This window comes from Neovison vison, chromosome 5 (genome assembly GCF_020171115.1).
Source record: "Neovison vison isolate M4711 chromosome 5, ASM_NN_V1, whole genome shotgun sequence".
NCBI classification, from domain to species: Eukaryota; Metazoa; Chordata; class Mammalia; order Carnivora; family Mustelidae; genus Neogale; species Neogale vison.
The window spans coordinates 115,106,642-115,130,397 of NC_058095.1; the positions used below are offsets into that span (position 1 = coordinate 115,106,642).

The window sequence follows — 23,756 nt, forward strand, 5'->3', positions numbered from 1 at the left end:
CAGCCTGGATGGCTGGGTCCTAAAGTTGGGGAGACTGATTTAGGTGGGGCATCTGTTCAGCCCCCTGAGGCAAGGGGCAATGTGGGGCCCCAGATGTGGGATGTGGCCCCAGTGGCCTGGGGTGCACCACAAAGAGAGAGACTTCCTTTCCTCTTTTCTCCTATACTCCTTCCCTCACTCTTCATTCATTCATTCATTCATTCATTTATTCATTCATTATTTTTCTTCCCTTCCCCTCCTCTGAGTATCTGAATCATGTACTACAGGTTTAAGGCTCTGTTTTTCACATTAACATCTGAGATTTTATGTGGTGAAAGAACCCTTCAGACCAGGTTTTCCAAAGCATTCCTGAGGCAGGATGAGAAAGAAAGTGGGGAAGGGGACTTCTTTCCCTGCTGTGCACCCAACAATCTTACATAAGGAGCCAGGTTTTAGGAAATTATAGATAAAACCCCCAAAACATAAAATACAACATTTGTATAGTGTTTCAGAGCTTATCAGCAACTTCTCATATAATATTTCATTTAATTCTAACAATTTAGGAATTGTTACAACACTAGAGGGGCTAAGTGATTTGCCTAAGGCCACTAACTAATGAGTGAGAAAGCCGATTTTTAGTATTTAGGCCAACACTTTTTTACTCTACGGGGAGGAAGGCAGATTTTCCAAATGGAGCCTGAAGGTGATTCGCTCTTTCTTGGTTTCATGATGAACATGCCTTGATCAGCGGGCCAGATAGTCTAGACCAGTGGAGGTCAGTTGGATAGAGACTTCTGGAGAACTACTCGCCATGAACCCCCCTGAAGGGCCTGGGCAGCTTCTTGTTCAGACACTTTCTTCTTCCTCTAGCTCACCATGGTAAGTGCTCGGCAGTGTGGAGCCCTCACTGAGCATCCAGGTTGAAAACACTGCTGACCTCTCCCTCTGTGGGAGGTTTTTGAGAAAAAATTGTCCAGAAGCAGACTCTATAAGGGGGCCATCAGAGACAGCTTGGGGAGTAGTAGCTAAAGAGGGAGTTCCCCTGGGGAGATTCACAGTCTCTGAACTAGGTTCCCTAACTTTCTCTGGGAAACATCATTCAGTAAAATGGGAGGTGGGGCCGGGGGCCAGGGGAACAATTAGAAACAGCTTCTGGGCAAAGGACTGAGGCTTGTTTTTCCCGCCTGGGACCTTTAAGCTCTAATTCATCCACAAAAATTGCTTTGAACCCATCTCTTTCAAGGAAGTAACAAGTTGGAAACCAGATATTGGGCATCAAAAAAACACATTTGAGTTAATATTTGACAGGAGATACCTAGCTCTATGGGCAGCTGCCAGAGTGGGGCTCAGTGACAAGGTGTGAAAGTGGCTCAGGTTCCTGGGTGTCCTGACCCTTCTGGGGTGGTCACATGCTCCCTGGCGGCTTCCTATTCCTGGAAACTATATGTGGGGAAATCCCCACTGGGCATTATAAGAAGCCCCTGGGCTCTGCAGAAGCCAGGGGCTCCAGTTAAGAGCACAAGATGACGTCAGGCCTCCTCTGCCTCCTAACCCTTCCGTTCGTCCTTGGCCAGACCCCAGGGGATTTGGAGCCCCTGATCCCAAGCACCCCCTCCAGTCCTTTCTCTGACTCTGTGTTGAGATCCGGCTTCAACAACAGCTTTGGTCCCAGCCTTGGCTCCGTGTCTCAGGTGAGGATGCCCCACAGTCCGAGAGCTGTGTTCATTCCCTTCTTCTTGCTTTTTGGGGATCTGAATGTAATTTCATGGATGGCCAGTCCCGAGTACTCTAACAGATTTAGAGCTCCCTTTGTTACCTGCTGGTACCCCGGAAATGAATTAAAACCTGGGTAAAAGAATGAAATTTTTTGCCAGGGAGACGACATCTTGGTTCTTCCACTGGGGGCTTTAGGGAAAGAATCCAAACTTGAAAGAGGTTCTCAAACTTGGCTGCAACTTAGAATCAGGGGTTGGGGGTGAGGGTGAGAGGGGGACTCTAAAAATAGAGATGTCCAGGTTCTATCCTAGATGAGAAGTCTTAGGGAAGGGGCCCTGCCAACCGAAGATACAGAAAAGTTAGTCTGGTTTGCTGCCCACTGGGGACCCTGAGGACCGTGGAGAATAACCCCGAGGGAGTGAGAGCTACAGTGCTCCAGCTGGAGCCCTGAAGGTTTCTCTGAACCTAGTTTGTGGAGGAGGTGGATGACAGAAGTAGGGAAGGTCTTTAGGAAAGTGCTCTTATGTGTGGATATGTTCCCAGAAGAGTATTAAGTCTCTTCGATGTTCCCCATAGGGAATCATAAAAGCCATTTCCAAAACAACAGCAGTAACAATAAATAGGCAAAACAAAACATACAACGACAGCAAGAACCAAAGAATGTGCTGGAAAGGGACTGTCCCAACTAGGCCACATTACTAGGCTGTGTCCTGAGCCTCATTCCTTGGGAGCTGAGACCTCTTTGTATCGTCTTTGAGTTGCTGGGAAGAAGCAGGGAGCTGTGAGACTTTGGGGTCAGGAGGTATTTCCTCATTCTAGCTCATGTGGGCTCTGGGCCACTGTAGGAGCCCTGCTCTGTAAGACCCAGGCTTTCCTTGCTGTGGTGTGCCTTGGGATGGAGGAGCCTTAACTTCCCCAAAGGCTGTTCCTGTGCACTTTTATGATCTTTATTCAGGTCAGGTTGCTGCTGACGTGCTCGAGTCTGAATGGAAGGGCCATTGGGAAAATGGGAGGAGAAGGCTTTTCTGAAATTTCCTTTTTGCCATCAGAGCAAAGGCAAAAGCAGTGCAATGCAGGGGTGTCTGGGTGGCCTGGTGCATTAAGCACCCAACTCTTGATTTCAGCTCAGTTCATGATCTTGGGGTCATGGGATGGGGTCCCTCATCCTTTTGGGGCTCCTCACTCAGTGGGGAGTCTGCTTGTCCCTCTCCCTCTCCCTCTGCCTTTACCCCTGTGCACATGCACTTTCTCTCTCTCAAATAAATAATAAATCTTAAGAATAAAAGAACAATGTAGGCAAAGGAAACTTGTTGATTAATGAACGGTTTGGGTAGGGCCCAGATAGAAACTGCCACAACAATGTTCACTGAGTGCCTAATAAATGATGGGGCTCGCTTAGTACATAATATCATAGAATGTGTTATCTTATTTAATGCGCAGAGATACGTAAAATTAATGGTCTCATTTTAGAGATGTAGAGACAGAGGCTTAAAGAGGTGACATCATTGGTGTAAAGTCAACAGATTACGTAGCTCAGACTTAGTCTGCCCATCCTCTTCCCCATCTTTCCCTAGGCAGCCTTCTAGGTTTTGGGGCGGTGGAGAGAAGAGATAAAAGCTTATTTTGAAGAGGAGAATAGTTTGGGAATCGCAGACATGCCCAGATAGTCTTCGTAGCTAGAAATCAGATGCATTGTTTTATTCCATGATGCTAACAAGTAACTTCTGGGGACAATTCGAACTGGCTGACTTTGAAGAAAGAAATTAATGATAAATAATTTATTCTGAAGCCTTCATCATCTATCAGAAACCAGCAGTTGGGGATGATGACCAGTTAAAATAACAGAAAATAAAATAGAGGTCAAGAAACCAGGAAATCCAGTATGTCTGTTGTCTGGTAAAAAGATAACTATTTAAAAGTAGATAAGGACTAGTAGTTAAATTGTACTTAGAGGTTTTAATTTCCTTCCTGGTTTATTTATCTCCCTCTGGTGAGGCAGTATTACTACCCCAACTTCTTTTTTATAGCAGGCTAGGTGTCACTTCTACTATAAACCCAATTTTCTAGGGCTGGCTGTCAGCTTGATGAGCTCTTTGGAAAATGGTGGAAAACCCCTTTATAACTGTCATTGAGCAAGTTCCAAACGTATCATTTTCTGTACTTTGAAAATGTTGAGTACCATTATTTTATGCCTTGAATCTTTACAGGCACTTAGACCTGGCTGCTAATTAGAGCCAATTGCAACCTTAAATCACAAATGTGAGTCACACCTTCAGCTCCAGCACTCTGAGCGAGCGCTCCACATGCCTCAGATCTCCTCCTGCAAAGAAGGAGCCGCTATCAGGGGCCTCGTTTCACAGACAAGAGAAGGCGCCATGCTTTGTCCTACACGGTGACTGGCAGAGTCAGAACACGGAGTCGTGTGCTTTTGTCATCAGGCTAAGGGGCTTGAGTTTGTTGAAAAAAGGACAGGAAGGCTCTCTTGTGACAATGGGCCCGATTCACTGGGCAGGAATTGGGTATTAACTTGTCTCCCTAATGCCACAGCCTGGCGAGCTGTAGACACCAGTAAATGTTAATTGAACACATGCTGCATGAGACCCCATCAGTGTGAGGTGTCTTATAAGGTACAGAGGGTCCTATTTGTCCCCCACAAGGGAGATTGCAGACCCTCTCAAAGGCCAAGGGGACAAGAACATGTCTGTGTCTCCCCTTCTTCCTGTTACACTCACGTAGAGTTTAAGCATTCGCCGCAAAGAGAGACCCGTCACCATTAGCTTCATCGTCTTTGAATGTGAGGAGCAGAAATATCTCTAATGGGAGACACTGATCAAACTTATGGACCATTTTGATGTCAGCTGCGCACGCTGGGCTGATGATAAGCAGGTTGGAAGCTGGGGAGTCCAAAGTGCTTGGACAGAGATGTTCAATAGAAGACAGTGGAATGGCTGTCAGCAGGGCTCATAATTATTTGCCTGCCTTTCAGGTGAACTTCAGGACTCAAAGTTGTTAGCTGGTGGTTTCTAGTTGATTGTCGAGAGACTGTTTGATGATCTGCACTATTTTCTGATTTGACAGGGCTTTTCAGTGAACTCTAAGAGTGGTTCAATCCTGTCTTGTGCGGCTAATTAACCTCCCCTTGTCAAAATGCAACACAAGACATTTTTTTGAGGGTAGACAGTTGGTATAATAAGCTGGTGTTTTTGGAAGTCCACGCTACGTTGGTCCTCCTGTAAAAGCCTTGGTGTGCTTGAATGGGAGTCTTTCTAGCTTCGGTGGGAGTGATAAAGCTGCTTCCAAGGGGAGCTGGTCTCTCTGGCAGACTTCTGGGGTCACTCGTCCAGGCCTTCTTCATCCTGGGCAAATACCCAGCCCTGGGTTCAGCATAAACCTGCTTGTCTCTCCTCCTAACTCCCCAATTCCTGTGAGTTTGGGACATGATTGGCAAAGGGAATTGAGACCAATGTCAAGAATTTACCTGGAATCTATATGTATATAAACATTGTGTGTGTGTGTGTGTGTGTGTGTGTGTTTGCTCATCCTAAAGATTAGGTTAAATTGATAAGCAATTTAGTTGCAAAAAAGTCTGAATTAATTGGTCCAGAGGTCACTGACAGAATACGTCTTGATTATGGAAGCATCTAGATCCAGCTTGTTTGGAAATCACAGAGGTTGATACATATTAAATGCACAGAACACCCCATCTCAGCTGCAGCCAGCTGACCTCCTAAACTTTGAGAGGTATGGCCTGCATCTCTTCAATTTCTGTGAGCCATTGCTCTGCCCTTGGTAGTTTCAGAGACATTTCAGTCTCAGGTCTACAGGTGAGCTTTGGCCTGGCCATCAGATGAGATCATTGTAAAGCTCAGCCAGTCGGCTGCCAAGAGTTCCTCTGGAAGGCAACAGTCATAATAAAAAAAAAAATGTTAATTTTGCTGGGATCCCCTTGGGGAAGTTCAAAGGGGACAAAGGAAAAACAGGATCTTTCAAACCTGTCATTTTAAAATATGCAGCGGCACCAAAGTGTGAGCCTGAATATCTTAAAGAAACATCAAATATTTTAAAATGACTTTTCTGCAAGTGGTAAGCTGGAAAACTTAATTTTTTTTTTTTTTTGCACAAAACCTTCAAACTCCCACATTATTCAGTCTTTTAAAAATGGCTGGTTTGTTTCCATTTTGAAGCATGTTAATTATATAACTCCTGGGTGAAGAGAGGATGTGAATTTGCACTGTATATTTTCCCTGTAACCCGTATCCATGATAGTTTTCCATATCCATGATACGGTTTTCCCATTCCAATCATTGGAAGGCATTGGGTTGGGGTTAGGGAAAAGAAAATGATTGCATGGAAGGACAGGGAAAGTGACATTTAGTGATCACCAACCTCGTGCCACGGACTTGGTTTACATTACGTATAGTCACTGTTGGGGATGACACTGTGAAGCGGGTTATCTCCATTAGACAGATGAGGAAAGCAAGAGGACTTACAGAGGGTTCGTGTCCACTAAGTGGTAGAATCGGAATTCAAATGTCGGTTGCCCATCAGTTCCTTCTTTCCCTTTCCTTATGTGGGAACAGTAATAATTTCCTTGAAGCCTCCTCAAGAAAGGAGAATCTTCCTCTAGGAAAAGGAGTCTGACAGTGGCTTAGCCTGGCTGGTGGAGATGTGGCAGAACTAAGTATCATCACTGCCTGGGAAACATGGCAGTTTTAGCTTATGTCTCTGATCCTCTTCATTCATTCATTCATTTATTAAAGATTTATTTATTTTAGAGAGAGAGTGAGCGTGAATGGGGAGAGGGGCAGACAGGCAGAGGGAGAGGGAGAGAGAGAATCTTAAGCAGACTCTCCACTGACCATGAGCCCAGAGGGGCTCGATCTAATGACCCGGAGATCAGGGTTCTGCGATCAGGACCTGAGCCGAAATCAAGAGGCAGCCGCTTACCTGACTGCACCACCCAGGCACCCCGATTCAATTCATTTATGTATTGGACTCCACTTGCTTACCTCTGAGCACTCTTGACAGGCCAATTTTCTATCACTCCAGTTCCCAAAAAGCTCATTTCCCAGCTTATTACTGATGCTGAGTTTATTCCCGTTTACAGTCGCTTTCCAATTTCACCGGCTTCGAGGATGACCATGGCACCTGCCAGTGCTCCGTGACCCTTCCAGACACCGCCTTTCCCGTGCAGAGAGTGGAACGCTTGGAAGTCACGGCTCACGTTCTCTCCCAGAAGTTCGAGAAAGAGCTTTCTAAAGTAAGCATTGCTTTTCTTCCTCTTCCAACCAAATCTTGATAGGAACAAACCAACCAACAAAACAAAACCCTTTTTATTGGGACTGGATAAGCAGCCTTCTTCATTGTGCCCAAACCAGCACGCTCGCCTCCTGTGGTGGTGTTAGCATTTACTTTACCGTATGCCTGCGGAGCTCTTTAGAGCAGGAGAAATGAGGACGCAGGAGGAAAATGGGCTGGAGATTGTGAATGCCATGGATAAACTCACCTCAGCATTTTGCACGTGTGATTGGAAAGAAGCCCTGAGCTCCCCCTGTGAAACCCAACCCTGCAATTTTTATGTGGTTTTTGGTTCTGTTGTTTCTTCTTCCTTTTGGTCTTCTTCCTCGTCTTTCTTCCAGCTTTGCCTTGTCTTTCCTTCCCCTTCCCTGGTCTATCTTTTCTAATCTTTCTCCCTTTCCTTCCTAATTTTTTTTTTTTTAATCTTTGTTTACTTTTAGAAAGTTCCCACCTCCTTTTTTTTCCTCTTCCTTCTCCTTTTCCCCTCTTGGAAGCCTGTCCTCTTATCTTCCCATCTTTCTCCCTCTTTTCCTTTCTCTTTTTCTGGTTTTCTCTTTCCAGTTCACTCTCTTCCCTCCCTTCTTCTGTCTCTCCTTCTAACTCTCTCTGTCTCTGTGTGTCTCTCTCTTATTCTCTCTCTTGTGTGTTATCTATCCTCTGTTGTCTCAGCAGGAACATTACATTAGATGTGTCTAGCATTAGACTGAAATAGAAGAGTTCTCTGGGAATTTGAGTCAGTTCTAATAGGTCATGCAGCCTTGGTAAAAACCCTGACTCCAACCCCGCCTCCTCCATTACGACTTTTCTGTAGCCTGAGGAAGTCATCCCACAGGGTTTGCCTTTCTCTGAGCCGGCTGGAGCAATGTGACCTGGCATTCCAGTTTTGACCCCTTCTCCATTTTTAGTCAAGTTAAAAATCAATTAGAAAGGCTCCCATTTTCTGCACAGGTGAAGTCCAAGCTAGGCTGTAATCACATTATGCATTATTTAATACAACTCCATTAATTTACAAGGAGCTCTGGCTTTCCTACAAGATTCCAAATAAGTTTCCCTGAGAAATTTCAACGTAGCTCCCTCAACATCTAGCACAGTTATCCTTTCAGAGAAAAATTATGATGAGGCTGAGACCCTGCTTTCAACCTGAATGGGTAGATAAATATTCTGTGTTTGAATGAATGTCCAGGAAAATGTGTTTGACTACACTAGGAACCTAGCTTCTTAAGAAATAAAATGTCCTTGAATTAATCAGCAGAAAAGGCACAGCACTAAATTATAAATTCCAGTCATTAATATTCATAGCCTTATTCCAGCATAATCAAGTACAGATAAGAAGTTATGCATAAAAACATAACAAGTGGAGGAAAATCCTAAGTAAAGATCTTTTCAGTTAGAGTCATTTGCTTTGAAATAGTGGAAGCTGCTGATTTGCATGTCTTCTTTGCTGGCAGGAATGTGAAGGGCAGTTTGAAACCCCATGCTGCTCCGGGAAGTGTGTGACCTGCCAGGGTGCAGAGTATGGGGACATTTCATTCCAGTCCTGTAAAGGGGGCAGGTGGCATCTGCCTTGCTAATAATTGGCTGGAAGGAAGTGCAGAGTAGGTGGGAGAACTTTTAATTCTGAAAGCATAAGTAGCTGGACCTCAAGAAATCCGCGATTGCGGCCTAAGAAAGGAATTGACCTCCCTGTTGAGATTTGCATCCTAAGTTCTGCGTGACAGAGGATAGTAACAACAGTAAGAACTGCTGCCTCTTGTGCTTTTCCAGAGGCTTCTGGGTCTGCTTTACTCTCAAGAGACTCATTAAGGCAGATGGGCCAGTGTTCTTCCCATTTCAGAGATGGAAAAATGGAGGTTCATAAAGGTCAAGAGATGTAAATGGACAGGTCATCCCTCTCTTGGCTGGGTGAGACAGCTCAGAAATTTGGGTCAGCAGAATCATCCCAGCTCCTTTTCTTTGGGCTGTGCCGTTACCAGCCTCTGAGAAGAGACGCGGGAAGTCAGTCATGCCTTCAATCCAGACTTATCTCTTCAGCAGAGGGCTTTTGAATTTGCAGGTGAATTATTACAACTGTCCCTAAGTCGTCTTGAAAATCACCGTTTACCTGGAGGCCTGGGGGGAATGCCCCACTGGATGCGCTGGCAGAAGAGGGTTTTGACTGCTTTGCATTGATGCATTATCTGTCAGTACACAGGGAAGACGGCGCTGCCTCTGCGTAAGATGCTGAAAGCATTTTACACTCTTCTGTTGTTTATGATCTGTCCTCTTGTGCTGTACTCAAGACGGGGTGACACAAAAGGCAGCTCAGGATTTTCTTTCTACAGCCTTTGGGGCAAGTTATTTAATAGGACACATTCGCTAGTGGATTCTCATGCACAAGAAGGTTGAGGCAGTCTGAGAGACATTTAGGCAACTTAAAACGAACAACATTGATTGATTGAACAATGTCTTGTGTGGTGAAATATAAATTAAAAGGTCAGATGGAAAAAAAACCCTGAAATCACTGTTTCTCTAATAATTGCTGCAGTTTATAGATATCCAGCAAGTAAAGCCCCTTTAAAAAAAAAAAAGACTTTATTATTTTTAAGTAATCTCTGTACCCGATGTGGGGCTTGAACTTACAACCCTGAGATCGAGAGTTGCATGCTGTACTGACTGAGCCAGCCAGGTGCCCCTAAGTGAGGCTCTTAATATGCATTATCTCTACTCTTTCCAATACTCTTGTAAGCTTGATATCTTTACCTCCAGTTTATAGGATGGAATGTAGGCTTAGAGAAATTAAGTGATTTGCCTACTAAGTACTGAAGGCAGATTTGAGTTTAGGTGGCTCTAGCTCCAAGGTATCTCATATGTCTTCACCATCCACTCAAGCTCAACTAATCTTGTTAAAGATATATTAAAATAATGGTATGTTGCCAAGTACATTTATTTATTTCAAATAATCTGGCCATAATTGTGATCACAGGTTTTGAGGCAGAAACATGAGCCAGACAGATTCTTTAGTCTAATATCCGGCTGTGTGACATCCCTATCTATTATGAGACGACATTTACTGTGCAGAACAACAGACATCCTGAAGTGAACCCCCCCCAAAAGTTCGATTCTTAGAACCCACCAATGATGTAGTATGTGCATCACAAACAAAAAAGCATGGAAGCTTGGAATGTTAGGTTGGTGGTCTGAGGGCAAGCACAGATGATCTTTAGCTCAGACTTGTAGTGATGAGGAGCTTGCAGTAAAGATGTTGACACACGGAGGTGTCCTCTTAGGCCTAGACCTATAGTCTTGGTGCATATCTCTGGGCAAGTCGGGCTGCTTCTGCTGACATTGCACTTCCAGGGAGAACTTGATGTTCTCAGAATTGCCCATTGTCAACGCTAGGGAGGCAAATATGTAAAGGAGGGTTTGTGTGAACAATCTACTGAAGTCAAGAAAGTCCTCAAATTCCCTCCTGCCTTCTAAAAAATGTTTTTAGAGAGTGCACACACGTGCCCGAGTGGTAGGGGTGTGGCAGGGAGGGAGAGGCAGAAGGAGAGGGAGAGAGAATCTCAAGCAGGCTCGGGCTCCATGCTCAGCATGGAGCTGGGCCGGGGACTTGATCTCACCACCCTGAGATCAGGACCTGAGCCAAAATCAAGAGTCAGATGCTTACCCAACTGAGCTATCCAGGTGCCGCTCCCTCCTGCCTTCTTAGAACTTTGTGGATGATTCTGATTTTCCTAAACATCAACCATCTTTCCTTTAAATATCAGCAGAAGGAACCTCAAATTTTCCCCAAAAAGATCTGTAGAGACCTCATTTTGTGGCTGAACGAGGGCAGGCATGCACGCATTCTCATAGGTGGCAAACTCTAGGTTATGCCTTGGTTTTCAGCGAGAATCTAGGAGAGCCACATTTTATTTAGCAGAGATGACAGTTGGATCACTCCTTTCTGTAGAACAACAGCTGTGATGTGCCACCAACATGTTCCAGGAAAGCAGAGGGTGTTTCATGTGTTCCAAGAGCTGGCAAGGCCAAATGCCAACAAGAATATTCATTTCGTAAACTTCCATTTCTGCAGTGGAAAGGTGCTTTATTATTATTATTACTATTATTATTATCACAGGCAAGGTTTTATGCTTGATTTTTATAGAAATTAAAACTTGGCTACCTTATATTTGCATTTATACTTTTGAGGGGGGGGACTTGTTAGGAGATATATATATATATATATATATATATATATATATGTTTTTTTTTTTTTTTTTCCTAACCTTCTTATCCACCAAAATGTCAGCAGCCTTATCAGCCTCTGAGTGATGGCACAGCGGATGGCAGTGAGCATCAGTTGCCCAAGGAAATACACTCACAGTGCCAAGGGCTGCATTTTCAACTTTCATTAAAATCCTCTTTGCCTGAAACCCTAGCCCTTGAGGTCTGTGGCCTATGAGTCTGCTCTAATTTGCACAGTGGGGTTAAGTGGAAGGGCTAAAATGACAGAAGTTAGGGCTGCCTTTGGTATTAGGAGGATTATAGGCCAACATCTGGCTCAGAATTCATCCAGGCCCCACGGATCAGCTACTTGACATTAGCACAGTTTGGGGAAAAGTATCACTTATGTTCATATTTTTAAAAAGAAGGTAAAACTAGCGACTTTTAATGAGCAGGTCCTTAAAAAAAGCCATGGCATTTCTTTTAGAGATCAGGTACAAAAAAGAACCACCAAATATGTTTATTGGAAAATCCATTTGGAGATTCCAATTATACACTAAACCACAAGGAAATTTTTGCAAGTATTTTAACTTAACGATCAGACATTCAAATATATGCGACAAACGCGTAAAGGTCTGATTGCAATAATCAGTTCTTGGAATAAATGTGGGTGCGTTTAATGGAATGTGCACTTGACAGTTGCATATACACTCATGTATTGTAGAGTAAAGTTGGGTCTTTATGCCACTTTGTGAAAGGTAGAGGGGCTCAAAACGCAATGCATGTGGCAGTGAGAGAAGGAATTCTACTTAGTGCATTTCTCCCTCTTCTAGAAAATACTTAAATTTAGAGCAGTGTTTCTAGATGGAGGGAAGGGGTTGTTGTTGGTGGTGGTTTTGCTCCCAGGGAACATTAACAATGTCTGGAACATTTTTGGTTGTTACAGCTGAATGGTCTATGGGTGTTACTGACATCTAGAGGCCAGGAAGCTGCACCTCCCCCAACCCCTGACGAAGGAATGGTCTAGCCTAAAATATCAACAATGCTGAGGTTGGGAAACCCTGATTTAGACACAGTGTATGCATTGAGGGCCTGGTTGAAACCAATTTAGTCTGGAGACCTAATATCTTCAAACATTAAAATGGAAATTAAAATATACTTGTGCATGATGACCCCGAAGCTAAATTATTTTTGGTCTAGGCAAGTGCAAAATCCACCCCACCAATTGTAATAATTTTTTTTTTGTTTGTTTGCTTTAGGTAGACTAAAAAAAATGCCTACTCAAATATATTTTTGATCCATTTCTTTACCAAAAAAAGAAGAAAAAAAAGATTGTCAGCAATCAGATAGTCCCCAGGAGCTTGGCAGTGGAGGAAGACTGCATGGTATCACTTTGGGAATTGACTTAGCTTTTTTTATTTTTTAAGATTTTATTTATTTATTTGACAGAGAGGGATCACAGGTAGATAGAGAGGCAGGCAGAGAGAGAGAGAGAGAGAGAGAAGCAGGCTCCCTGCTGAGCAGAGAGCCTGATGCAGGACACGATCCCAGGACTCCGAGATCATGACCTGAGCTGAAGGCAGTGGCTTAACCCACTGAGCCACCCAGGCGCCCTTGACTTAGCTTTTTGATTCCCTTTCAGGTGAGGGAGTATGTCCAGTTAATCAGCGTGTATGAAAAGAAGCTCTCCAACCTAACCATCCGAGTAGAGATCATGGAAAAGGATACCATTTCTTACACCGAACTGGACTTCGAGCTGATCAAGATAGAAGTGAAGGAGATGGAGAAACTGATCACACAGCTAAAGGGCAGCGTTGTTGGAAGCACAACTGTTGTCAACCAGCTGGAAGTGGAGGTAAGGCGTGAGCCCCTTTCTGAGAGCTTTAATAGTAAATTCTCCTCAGTGGGCAGGTGCTGGGACCAGGTCACGGCTCTCTCTTCTAACTTCCAGTTCTGCACTTTTGCCTGACCACATGGCATATTCCGTGTTCTGCTTTCCCTGGACATCTGCCTTTGAACCTAAGTTCAGCATGATGGGACCATGTTCACTGAGAGCAGGTGTCATCCAGTGGTCCTGCCCCAGAACCAAGTGGCCTTTGTATGTCTCTAGGAAGGAGATGCTATAATTCTGAACAACTCCATGGCCAGGTTAAATCAGGTGCCTTCTCTGTTCTGGATGTATGCTCATGGGCCTAGAAAGCCACAGTTTACCTGATTTTGAACTTGCTTGGTCTATTTCTCATCTTGAATGATCATGTGATCCTTGATCCCTCTTGGAACCCTTCTTCACATACTGGCAACCCTCCTTAAAGGAGTTTCTTGTGAGTATGTTTTGGTGAAGCCTTTATCCTCCATGGATAAAGACCATCGCATTAATGTTTTGGCTGAGTAATTCACATCAGTGAAAATTTACTAGCGCGGTCATGACATGGGCTACAATTGAGAATTCTAGTTACATATTTCAGACTTGAAGATTTCTCTGGCGCTCACCATTCATTAGAAACTTAATTATAATACAACATGAGTAAACACGAGTTTATAGGGAAGGTTATTAGAAACGAACTTTAATGGACCTCTGTGGATGCTTAGACTGAGCCTGTGCTCTATTATTAAATCTGTTAAAATCTTTGCCATTTTCTTCTTGTCACACACATCTGCCTGAGATGTGACAGGCGTTCACGCTAAACCATAAAATGTATTCTTCCAAATGAAACCATTCAGGAGAATCTCGGGTGTATTCTCTAGCCATGTTTCACTAAGTAACAAATTCCGCCCTGGAATGTTTATGAAAGAAATTGCACAATAATATAAAGTCGCTCTGAATTTTTATTTCCTTAGATAAGGAATATGACTCTCCTGGTAGAGAAGCTGGAGACACTAGACAAAAACAATGTCCTTGCCATTCGCCGGGAAATCCTGGCTCTCAAGACCAGGCTGAAGGAATGCGAAGCCTCTAAAGGTGAAAATGTTCCTGCCGCCCCACCTCCTCCTGCCCCTGGTAAGCATGCCGTGCTTTTACCACTTGAGCCTGGCCCCGTTGGGAGCTAAGAGCGGGGCGGGGCAGGGATCTGGGATGGCAGGGGGGAAGAGAGGACGGGCTGGTGGCGGCTCTGAGCTTCCTCTTCTTGGAAATCTCTCCTTTAGTAGCTCCACTTGCCATCACGTTCCGGGGCTCCTAGAGGAAAAGCACCGACAATGAGTTGGTTTAAGACAAGATCCACACATTCCACGTGTCCCCTTTATGTTTGCTAATGAGAAAACCATCTCTGTGCTGATGGAGCTGTCGTCAGCGGGGCTGGGTGAGAGCTTCTGGAGTCTGCGTGGCATCCGTGCCGTGCTGTGTGATTGGCTCCTGTGGCTGATGACCTGGGGTATGCCTTGAACCTTTCTTCCCTCCTCCTCTCCTTCCCTCCCTGCTTCCATCTCTTTATTTTTCCTTTATGCTTTCCTTAAATGCACCTGCTGTTTAGCATGTCTTGGGATTGAGGGAGGCCTTAGGACTTGCAGGTGTGGCGGGCCATCCCTCCCGGACGTGAGTTCCCAGAGGGTGGGGATGGCCTCTCACTCTCTAACGATCATCCTTGGGGCTAGGTGGAGCATAGAAAGGGTGCTCTGTAATACTTCCGGGAATGGAGACCATAGAGTGTAGGGGTCAGGAGTATGGCTCTGGGACCCCAAAGACCTGAGCTTCCCAGCTATAAGATCCTTCATCTCATCACTGATAAAACGGGAGGAGCATACCACCTCGCAGGGTAGTCCTGGGGCTTAATGAAACCAGTCTTGGGAAGCATGGAGCTCTACGATGGGCACTTATGCCTTGGAATGTGTTACCATGATTAATGATGATAATCGAAGTGGAAACCTTGCTGGGGACCGGAGTGGTGCGGATCCTCGCGTGCTTTGGCACACCCTCCAGGAGAGCAGAAGCCCGCCTCTCGGCCTCTCAGCTACAGCCCTGGCCTGGGGAAGCCCGCTCTGCGGGTCGTGAGTGCCTCTGCCTGGAAGGGGCCTGTACCTTCTCATCCCGTCATCCAGCTCTTGTCCTTTTCATTAATTCCTCTTCTCACTACCTGTTTCCTCTTAGGCTGTGTGTTTCTGGGTCCCCGTCAATGTCACTGGTTTCTTTAAGGCTTTATGAGACGCTGCCATCATCGTAAGCCTCTTGATGGTGTTCAGGAGACCAACGCGTCCCTCTGCTTTGCTGTCGGTCTGTCACAGTAGGACATATAGAGGAGGTTCAGGAAAAAGGCCGAGCCTCGCCCTCCATCACAAGCTAAGGTTAAATTCGGTCTGGGATCAGCCGTCTCAGTGTGTGCTGAAAATGGGAGCTTATTCTGCTGGGCCACGCACTGCTCCATGAGGCCAGGGGCAAAGCAGTGACAAACCCTGATAACACCTGAGCAAGTCTTTCTCCCTTTCACCCTTCCGTCCTGCCCTTCCTTCCTTCCCTCCCTCCCTCTTTCGTTCTTTCCTCTCCCTTCTTCCATCCTTCCTTTCTCCTTCCCTCCCCTTCTTTCTTCCTCCCCGCTTTCTCTCTCTTTTCCTCCCTCCCTCCCTCCCTTCCTTCCTTCCTTCCTTCCTTCCTTTCTTTTTCTCCACAGCAAATTTTCCTCATGGCATAGATGTTTCCAGCACAGTTTTCTCTGTATTCCTTAGAGTGAAGACATTTTAGAATGGAAAGGAACATTCAGAGCTATCTGGCTCAGGTCCATCGTGTCTCAGGAGGAGGGCACTTAGGTGGTGAGGATGCTGCTTTTCCGAGGCCACACAGGTGGTTAGTGGCAGAACTGAAGCTGACATGTAGTGCCTCTTGCTCTGTCGCTAACAAAGGACCTAACATGTCCAATGGCAGTAACTCAAGGGTGGCAGTGGGAGACAAAGTACACTGTTTGGTATATCTAAAGAGGACAACGAGTGAGTCTGTTAGATTATTTTTGTTAGATTTTTTTTTTTTCTAGAACTTTCCCCTAGGTCCTCACACTTAGACTTTTGTGAACCATCCCAGCCCAGCTGTGTTGTTTAAGCAAATTGGACCCAGATTTCTTCTCACTTTCCCACAACCTTGGTAGTACCTGGATCTCAGCCAAGCCACTTGGCCCTCCTCCAGCTTTGTTCATATTATATTTATGATGTTTATATTAAACTGACTTTTTGTCATGTTTTTAAATCAATTTCTTTTTACTTGCTCTCTTTCTGTTTAGATTGGTTGATAATGCAGAATTGGAAACTCCCTAGGCACCACAAAGTTGTGAGCCTGTGGAGACTTTAATTAAAGTTACTCAGTATTATGGGACTTTAAAATCTGGCCTGTCTGCTTTTTTTCACTGCAGAGTTGCACAGAACAAAAGGCTGCGCGCAAATCGCAGCTATAAAGCAACTCCGAGTTCTCTGGGCCCCTCCCCTGCGGTCACCGCGTGCTTCCCCCGTGGTCAGCTCGACTTAGAACCAGCACATGTAGTTAGGGCTCGATAAAACATGCTTTCTATTTGGTTTACGCCGCAAATGGCATCCTTTTCTGCTTCATTTCATAGAACTTTCTAATCTAAAATAATTGGCCTTCTGCTCATTAACTTTTTTTTTCCTGAAAACAATTGACTCTTTTTCTGATCTCCTCCTGACTCTAAATGATGGAAGATAGGCAAATGTACGCACTCCCTCTAGGGTGGACCGTCGTTGTGCTTGGCAGTGACACCGTGTTCTGTGCTGACGCATAGAGGCGCTCTGTGAATGGTTGATGGAGGATATGGGGTGACCTGCTCAAATCCCAAGCCTTAGGAGAAGCAGAGTGTTGGGTTGTATATATCCAATAATTCAGAGTTAATTTGGTCTTCATCATTTTATGATTATGACCAGGTTAATTACCTAAAATTATCACAAGTGAATTGTATTCTCCTCTTCACTCAACACTCAGTTGTCCAGATAGGAGATTGCACTCACAGATCCCAAATTAAGTTTCCTCTGCATATAGTCTTTGGTTTAAAGAAAAATGCTACTAACCATAAGACTTTTTTTTTTTTTTTTGGTAGTAAAAATTTTAATCAAATAAACTAAAATTTCTTTATGGGTTATAATTCTGGAGTTTGGCACCTAGCTGCTAACTTTTTTTTACCCAACCTTCAAAATTGGGCAAGAAATTTGAATTCCCATTTGTTGATGCAAATTAAAAACTCTCTGCTACCTCACACACACAAATACAACCATGAGGCTTTAAAAAAGTCAAGTCAGGGAATGTTACAGTCTTACCTTGTGGCTTCCCAGGGTATTTTCAGAATACCATGGCCAGATCTAATGAATTACGTGAGGAGGAGATTGCCAACAAAGGCTACCCTTGTGTGGAGGGTTCCTTGTATTATGTTCTGTGGAGTGGATACAAGGCTTTTTGAAAAACTAAGATATGTAGCAGAGTAGAAGTCTGGGGTTTTATAAATACAGTAAGCTGGGTTTGGGAGATTTCATCAGTCTTTCCTTCCCTTATTTCACAATCCTAATTTGGTGCCCCTGCATGGCTGGTCCTGTTTGGGGAACCAGGGTTACTAGGATGGCTCCAGAAACCTCCAGAAACCAGTCTGTAGAAAGGGAGACAGGCAGGTGAACCTTCAGTTCCAGTGTCGTGTGATTATAATGCTGATGGTTACCAGTAATTGACTTCCCATACATGAGTTCTCACTCTTCTTATCAGTTACAGAGGAGGTATTAGGGTTTGTTTGTTTCTTTTTAACATAAGGAAGCTAATGCTCAGAAGGTTATATATAACCAGTAAGTACTGGAGTCGGGATTTGACTTGGAATCTATCTGCCAATATTTCACTCTACCAGGCTGCCTTCCATAGATGGTCTGATTGCGAGGTGCACCTGTGATTCCCAGAGTAACAGGAAAGTTCTGACAACTCACCAACCTGATTAACACCAGGTTATCTTGGCTTCCTTGCTTGTGGGGTAGCTGAAAGGGTGCTTTTACTCTTGTTTCTGTGGCATGTTCTTTTTTACCAGAAAATGCAGAATAATTCATTGGTCTCTTATATTCTTGGATTATGGGTGGGCATGGGTGGTTGTCCCAGGGTCAGGGGAAACTTGTGATGGCTGAGGAAGGGAATGAAGTTCCCCTAAGGCCTTAAAATGAAGGGGGGGGGGGTAAGAGTTAAGGGGGGTTGGGAAAAGCTTGGCATAGATGGGGTGAAGACAGTGGAGGCTCCTGCTGGGCTGGATGAGCAGTGGGCACCAGGCTGGCTGTCAGTTTCAGTAGTGTTTCCAGGATGGCTTGCTGCCAGGAGTTGAGGAAGCCCACCATGGCCTTTTCTCTGTCTGTCACTGCTGTGGTCACATCTGTAGCATTGGCAGCGCTGCTCAGTTCTCCTCTCTTTTTCCACTTCCTTTGACCATAGCCAGAGCCCTAAAAATGGTCCAGAGGACATCGAGAAGAGGGGTATGACAAAGGACAGGAGAGTGTTTAGGAATGGTTGGAGGGGCACCTGGGTGGCTCAGTGGGTTAAAACCTCTGCCTTCGGCTCTGGTCATGGTCTCAGGGTCCTGGGATCGAGCCCCGCATCGGGCTCTCTGCTCAGCGGGAAGCCTGCTTCTGTCTCTCTCTGCCTGCCTCTCTGCCTACTTGTGATCTCTGTCTGTCAGATAAATGAATGAAATTTAAAAAAAAAAAAAAAAGAATGTTTAGGAATGGTTGGAAAGTAAGAAACAGAGATTGTGGTTTTAAGAGTTTTGGGATTTATACCATGTACAATTTTTGATTTCCTGGTCGGTGTGGAAAATGATGAGCCATTATTATTATTATTATTAATGGCAGTAGAAGTAGTCATTTTTTTTAAAGATTTATTTACTCATTTATTTGACAGACCAAGATCACAAGTAGGCAGAGAGGCAGGCAGAGACAGAGGAGGAAGCAGGCTCCCTGCTGAGCTGAGAGCCCAATGCCGGGCTTGATCCCAGGACACTGGGATCATGACCTGAGCCGAAGGCAGAGGCTTTTACCCACTGAGCCACCCAGGTGCCCCAGAAGTAGTCATTTTTAAAAGAAGTTTATTTTGGTTCCTTTATATCTAAGGATTTCCACATCCAAGGCAGAACAGTTTATGATCTTTAACCCCTTGATAATGCTTGGATACGTTTATGTATCGTAACTTTCCCTTAAGTATTTTGTTGCTGTTGTTTTAGGATACTTTCTTTTCAGGAAAGCAAGATTCAATTAAGCAAACAATTCCTAAGTCTTCCAACCTGCAAGAAAAAATGTGATTTTCTTTCATTTCCTCAGAGTGAAATGTAGTTAAATAAATAAGTTCTCGGGAAGACATTTTAACTAGAAAATTCAGTTTGTAGCATATGGAAACTCAAACAGTTTTTGTTATCATTAAACTGAACACACCGCTAACTTTATTTTAATAATTCATGCATTGTTTCATAAACAAAAGCAAACAAGCATTCATCTGAGAGATCACTTTTAGGAGAAGAAATAATAATTTATAATTTTATTTATTATTTCTTTGGTAGAGAACAATCTCTTGGCTGAACACACGTTGCTTTTTTATTTATGAAATGGTGCATGCATTATTAAAATAAACCTGCGACTGTGTTCTGCTTAATGATATGCAAAATTATTTGAGTTTGGGTACAGAATGGTTTCATTTCTCTACCTGTTGTATGGTTGGCTGGCTTTCCCACCAACTGCGGATTTATGAGGGCATTTAAGGAGCACGTATGTAATTCTGGGACCAAAAAGCCCCAGCAGATTAGAAAAGTAAAAGCAGGGTTTCTAGTAATGGTTTCACCTCTGAGCAGTCCTTGAGTAAGGAGGGGAGAAGGGGGGGACATTTAGCAAAAAGATGGGTCTTTCCATATCGGTCAGAGGCACAGACTTACAGGCAAAGCTTTGCTCCCCCTTCACCAGCCCTTCTCCCCATCCCCCTGTGATAAATCAGGTAATTCTTTGGAGCTCTGCTTTTGGTTCCAGCTCCCACCATGTGCTCTCCACGGCTCCCTGATTCCCTCCCAGCATTCAAAGCCAGATCGAGTGATTCAGGCTCTGTTCCTCCTTCCCTCACCTGCTCTGCTCCAGGCAGTCGGATGAGGGAAAATGACCTCGAATGTACTTGAAGTTGAATTTTCTTTGTCATCCCAGAAACAATGTTACCTGTTTGTAAAGGGTATTTGTTAAGATCCCAGAAACTGCGTGTTCAACTCTGGATAGTTATTATAAAAATCCTGGAGGAATTTTATTTTGTTTTTGTAGCTCAGAAACAGTTTGGCTTGGTAGGCATCTCAGAGTGCAGTGTGAAAGCCCAGTTGCCCAGCCCGGGTCGCTCGCTGTTGTTATAGGTAAGGCAGATTTAGGGCCCCAGTGAGTCTGGTCCCACAGCGGTGTCCGACGGGGAAAGGTGAAGTCCTTGCCTGGCATTCTGTGGCCCAGTAGGATATGTGGATATTTGGATATTTGTGGATATTTGAACAGCAAACCTGCCTTATCACTCAGCAAGATGTTGCCACTATGTAGTGGGTTCTGCCTTGGGCACAGAGCAGGCAATATTGCCCTAAAATAACTTCCACGGCTTCTCAAGGCTGAAATCGCACCATGACAGGACCATCGTTTTTGTATCTTTAGAACACCATATTTAAAACTTCCTCTTCTGAGATTGGCTTGGGGGAACACTGGCATCCCCTGTAGTTATGTACTCCCTGGGGTTCCAGGGAGGGGCAGAAAGGTGAAGGGCATGGACACTTGCCTAAGACAGTCTCCTTCTTTATCACAATTGTCCTTGATCCTGGGGGCATAGCAGGCTTTATGGGAAAAAAAAGTAGGGTCTGGGATGACCTTGCTTTCTTGATTTCTCTGTAAGAAAGATGTAATTAAAAAAAAAAAAATTGCAAAATGCTTTCTGATAGAAGACAATCTATTAAATCCACCAAGTCCTCCTTTCCTCTTTCTGGGCCCTCAAACCTTTTTAGTACAGCTCTTGGCAGCTTCAGCATCCCCATTTCCAAACTGAAAGCCCGCTCATGGAAACAGAAGGTTGTTTTCTCCAGAGCCCACAGCGGGTTTGTGTTGAGACCGACACCGAGAGGGTTTTGGCTCTTCTCCCTCAGCACCACTGTCGTCACTCAACCTTGACAAGAAGAATCTTTATGGGTTCCTTTTGTTCTTAGGGTATGAAACCATTTGTGTCTTATTATTCGTTTTTCTCTAAGAATGCCCTTTCATGTTCTTGTTTGTGCAGGGAGCTGTGAGCACGGCGGTGTGGTGAATATCAGCAGGCCGAGTGTCGTTCAGCTCAACTGGAGAGGGTTTGCCTATAAGTATGGTGCCTGGGGTCGGGATTACTCTCCCCAGCATCCAGGAGGGGGGCTGTACTGGGTGGCCCCTTTGAATACAGATGGGAGACTTCTGGAGTATTACAGACTCCACAATACACTGGATGATTTGCTCTTGTACACAAACGCCCGAGATCAGCGGCTCGTCTATGGCCAAGGCGCTGGTATCGTGGTTTATAACAACTACATGTACGTCAACTGGTACAACACCAGAAACATTGCCAAAATTAACCTGAATAACAACAGGGCTGAAGTGACTCAGACTCTCCCCGATGCTGCCTATAATAACCGCTTTTCGTATGCTAATGTGGGTTGGCAAGACATTGACTTGGCTGTGGATGAGAATGGCTTGTGGGTGATTTATTCAACTGAAGCCAGCACCGGTAACATGGTGATTAGTCAGCTCAACGACACCACACTTGTGGTGCTGAACACTTGGTACACCAGGCAGTTCAAGCCATCTGTTTCCAATGCCTTCATGGTATGTGGGGTTCTGTACGCCACCCGCACTCTGAACACCAGAGAAGAAGAGATTTTCTACTACTATGACACAAACACAGGCAAAGAGGGCAGGCTTAATATTACCTTGCGTAAGGTGCAGGAAAGAATACAGAGCATTAACTATCACCCTTTTGAGCAGAAACTTTTTGTCTATAATGATGGTTACCTTCTGAATTATGATCTGATCTTTAACCAGGAACCCAAGTAAATGGGTGAGGTTGAGAGAGGCAGAGAATGTTCTTTAAAAAAATGGTCTTTTTCACTTATTTAGCTATCTGCAGGGGGACTTGGAAGTGTGTTTGCATAGTAGTGATATTTGGGAGCATAGTTCTATCACGCTGGAGTCTTGGGATATTTGCCCTGGTCTGATGAGTTCTTTTGGAAGCTGTCTGCCTCCAGAGGTACATTTCCCTACTAGAAAGAAGTTCATTCCAGGGTGGTTGGGATTGGGGTGGTGTAGGCATGTGTGGGTCCCAGGAAGGTGTCAGTAGACCAGGCAGCATCTGGAAAGGAAGGAACTCAAAGAGAACTCTGCCTGGCTTTTGGGGATTCTTTGTCCCAACACGTCTCAATGATCACTTCTGCCCCATGTAGCCAGGCTAATTCATCCGTACTTGGAAGAAACCTGGGCTCAGTTAGGCAGATGGATACCTGGAGCTCCTCGAGGGATCGAATCTCCATCTTTGTTTTTCTTCCTAACACCTGGAACGACTTTCATATAGAGCAGATTAGTAAATTAGAATGCTTATATTATATCTGTAAAACGCTTAGAGTTTTCTAAAGAAGGGCTCTTTTATGCATTAGGTTGAACACTGTAAATCAGTCCCAGTTGGACCTACAGATGAGGCTCTAGGTTTTTCTCTGCTCCCTCTGTCCACCTAGGTCAGAGTCAGGAGAGCCCTCCTACCTCATAACTTCATTCCAAAGGCAGCTCAGAAGATTAGAACCAAACTTATTCCCACCACCCTCAACCCCCACTCTCCCCGTTCCCTACTTCCTGCTTTTTATGAAAATTAACCATTTTTTTATGGCATGGGTGTAAGAAAAACAAAATCATGGTTTTTTGTCTCTTCATGAAGTTTCATTTCCATGACTGTAAGACTGTAGGTAGATCACATGGCAGATGAAATAATGGCATATGTGGTTATATCAGAAAGCCCTTGGAGCATATGTTGACACTTGTATTAAGTCATATCAATTGTTCCATGCAATTTTTGTCTTTGTTTAAGCCTGGAAGCTGTGAGAAAATGAAGTTTTTTGAGGAAGAAATATTAAAAAAGAACAAACACTGATAGTATCTAGTAAACCAGTGCAGTTTGAGAACCTTCCAGGTGTCTGTGCTTCTGTGCCTTTGGGTTTATCGTCCGGTCTTTCCTTCGATGTTCACGAGTCCAGTCTATCCTTCAATGCTGTAATCGTCCCCTTTTGATAAACGATTAAAGTGTATTTTAATAAAAATGTTGTCTTTTGTGTTGTTTTAAACTCTTCTATTTTTATTATGAAAAAACCTCTACTGGGGTAGTCCCTACCTTGCTGTGAGATTCAGTGTGGCGGCCTACAGACAGCAATGCCCAGGAGATCGCACACCTTACAGCGAAGAGCATCAGGAGCTTTTAAAGGAGTCCAGAGGCAGGGTTGGCTCTTTTGTTTTCATTTTCCTTTAAAATCTGTTCTTTCTGGCAGCTATTTTTTGTATGAGACTGCACTCTTTTCTTTTGGGATATGACCTTATGTACTTATTAATTTGCATGACTGATCTGA

The 23,756-nt window shown here is 44.4% G+C and overlaps 1 protein-coding gene across 1 annotated transcript; it reads left to right on the plus strand.

Annotated features, from left to right (window-relative positions):
* The first annotated feature begins 1,502 nt into the window (after nucleotides 1–1,502).
* On the plus strand, nucleotides 1,503–23,407 carry OLFM4 (olfactomedin 4). The gene is made up of 5 exons (XM_044250684.1): nucleotides 1,503–1,670; nucleotides 6,803–6,955; nucleotides 12,824–13,036; nucleotides 14,020–14,179; nucleotides 21,401–23,407. Exons 1-5 carry the CDS (start codon nucleotides 1,503–1,505, stop codon nucleotides 22,201–22,203), a joined length of 1,497 nt encoding a protein of 498 aa, XP_044106619.1. The 3' UTR covers nucleotides 22,204–23,407.
* The last annotated feature ends 349 nt before the right edge of the window (nucleotides 23,408–23,756 follow it).

Excerpts from the sequence above, each read along its gene's own strand:
- OLFM4 (XM_044250684.1), top strand. The coding sequence starts at position 1,503 with ATGACGTCAGGCCTCCTCTGCCTCCTAACCCTTCCGTTCGTCCTTGGC. Across the intron at positions 1,671-6,802 it reads GCCTTGGCTCCGTGTCTCAG|TCGCTTTCCAATTTCACCGG; the intron begins GTGAGGATGCCC and ends TCCCGTTTACAG. Across the intron at positions 13,037-14,019 it reads TCAACCAGCTGGAAGTGGAG|ATAAGGAATATGACTCTCCT; the intron begins GTAAGGCGTGAG and ends TTATTTCCTTAG.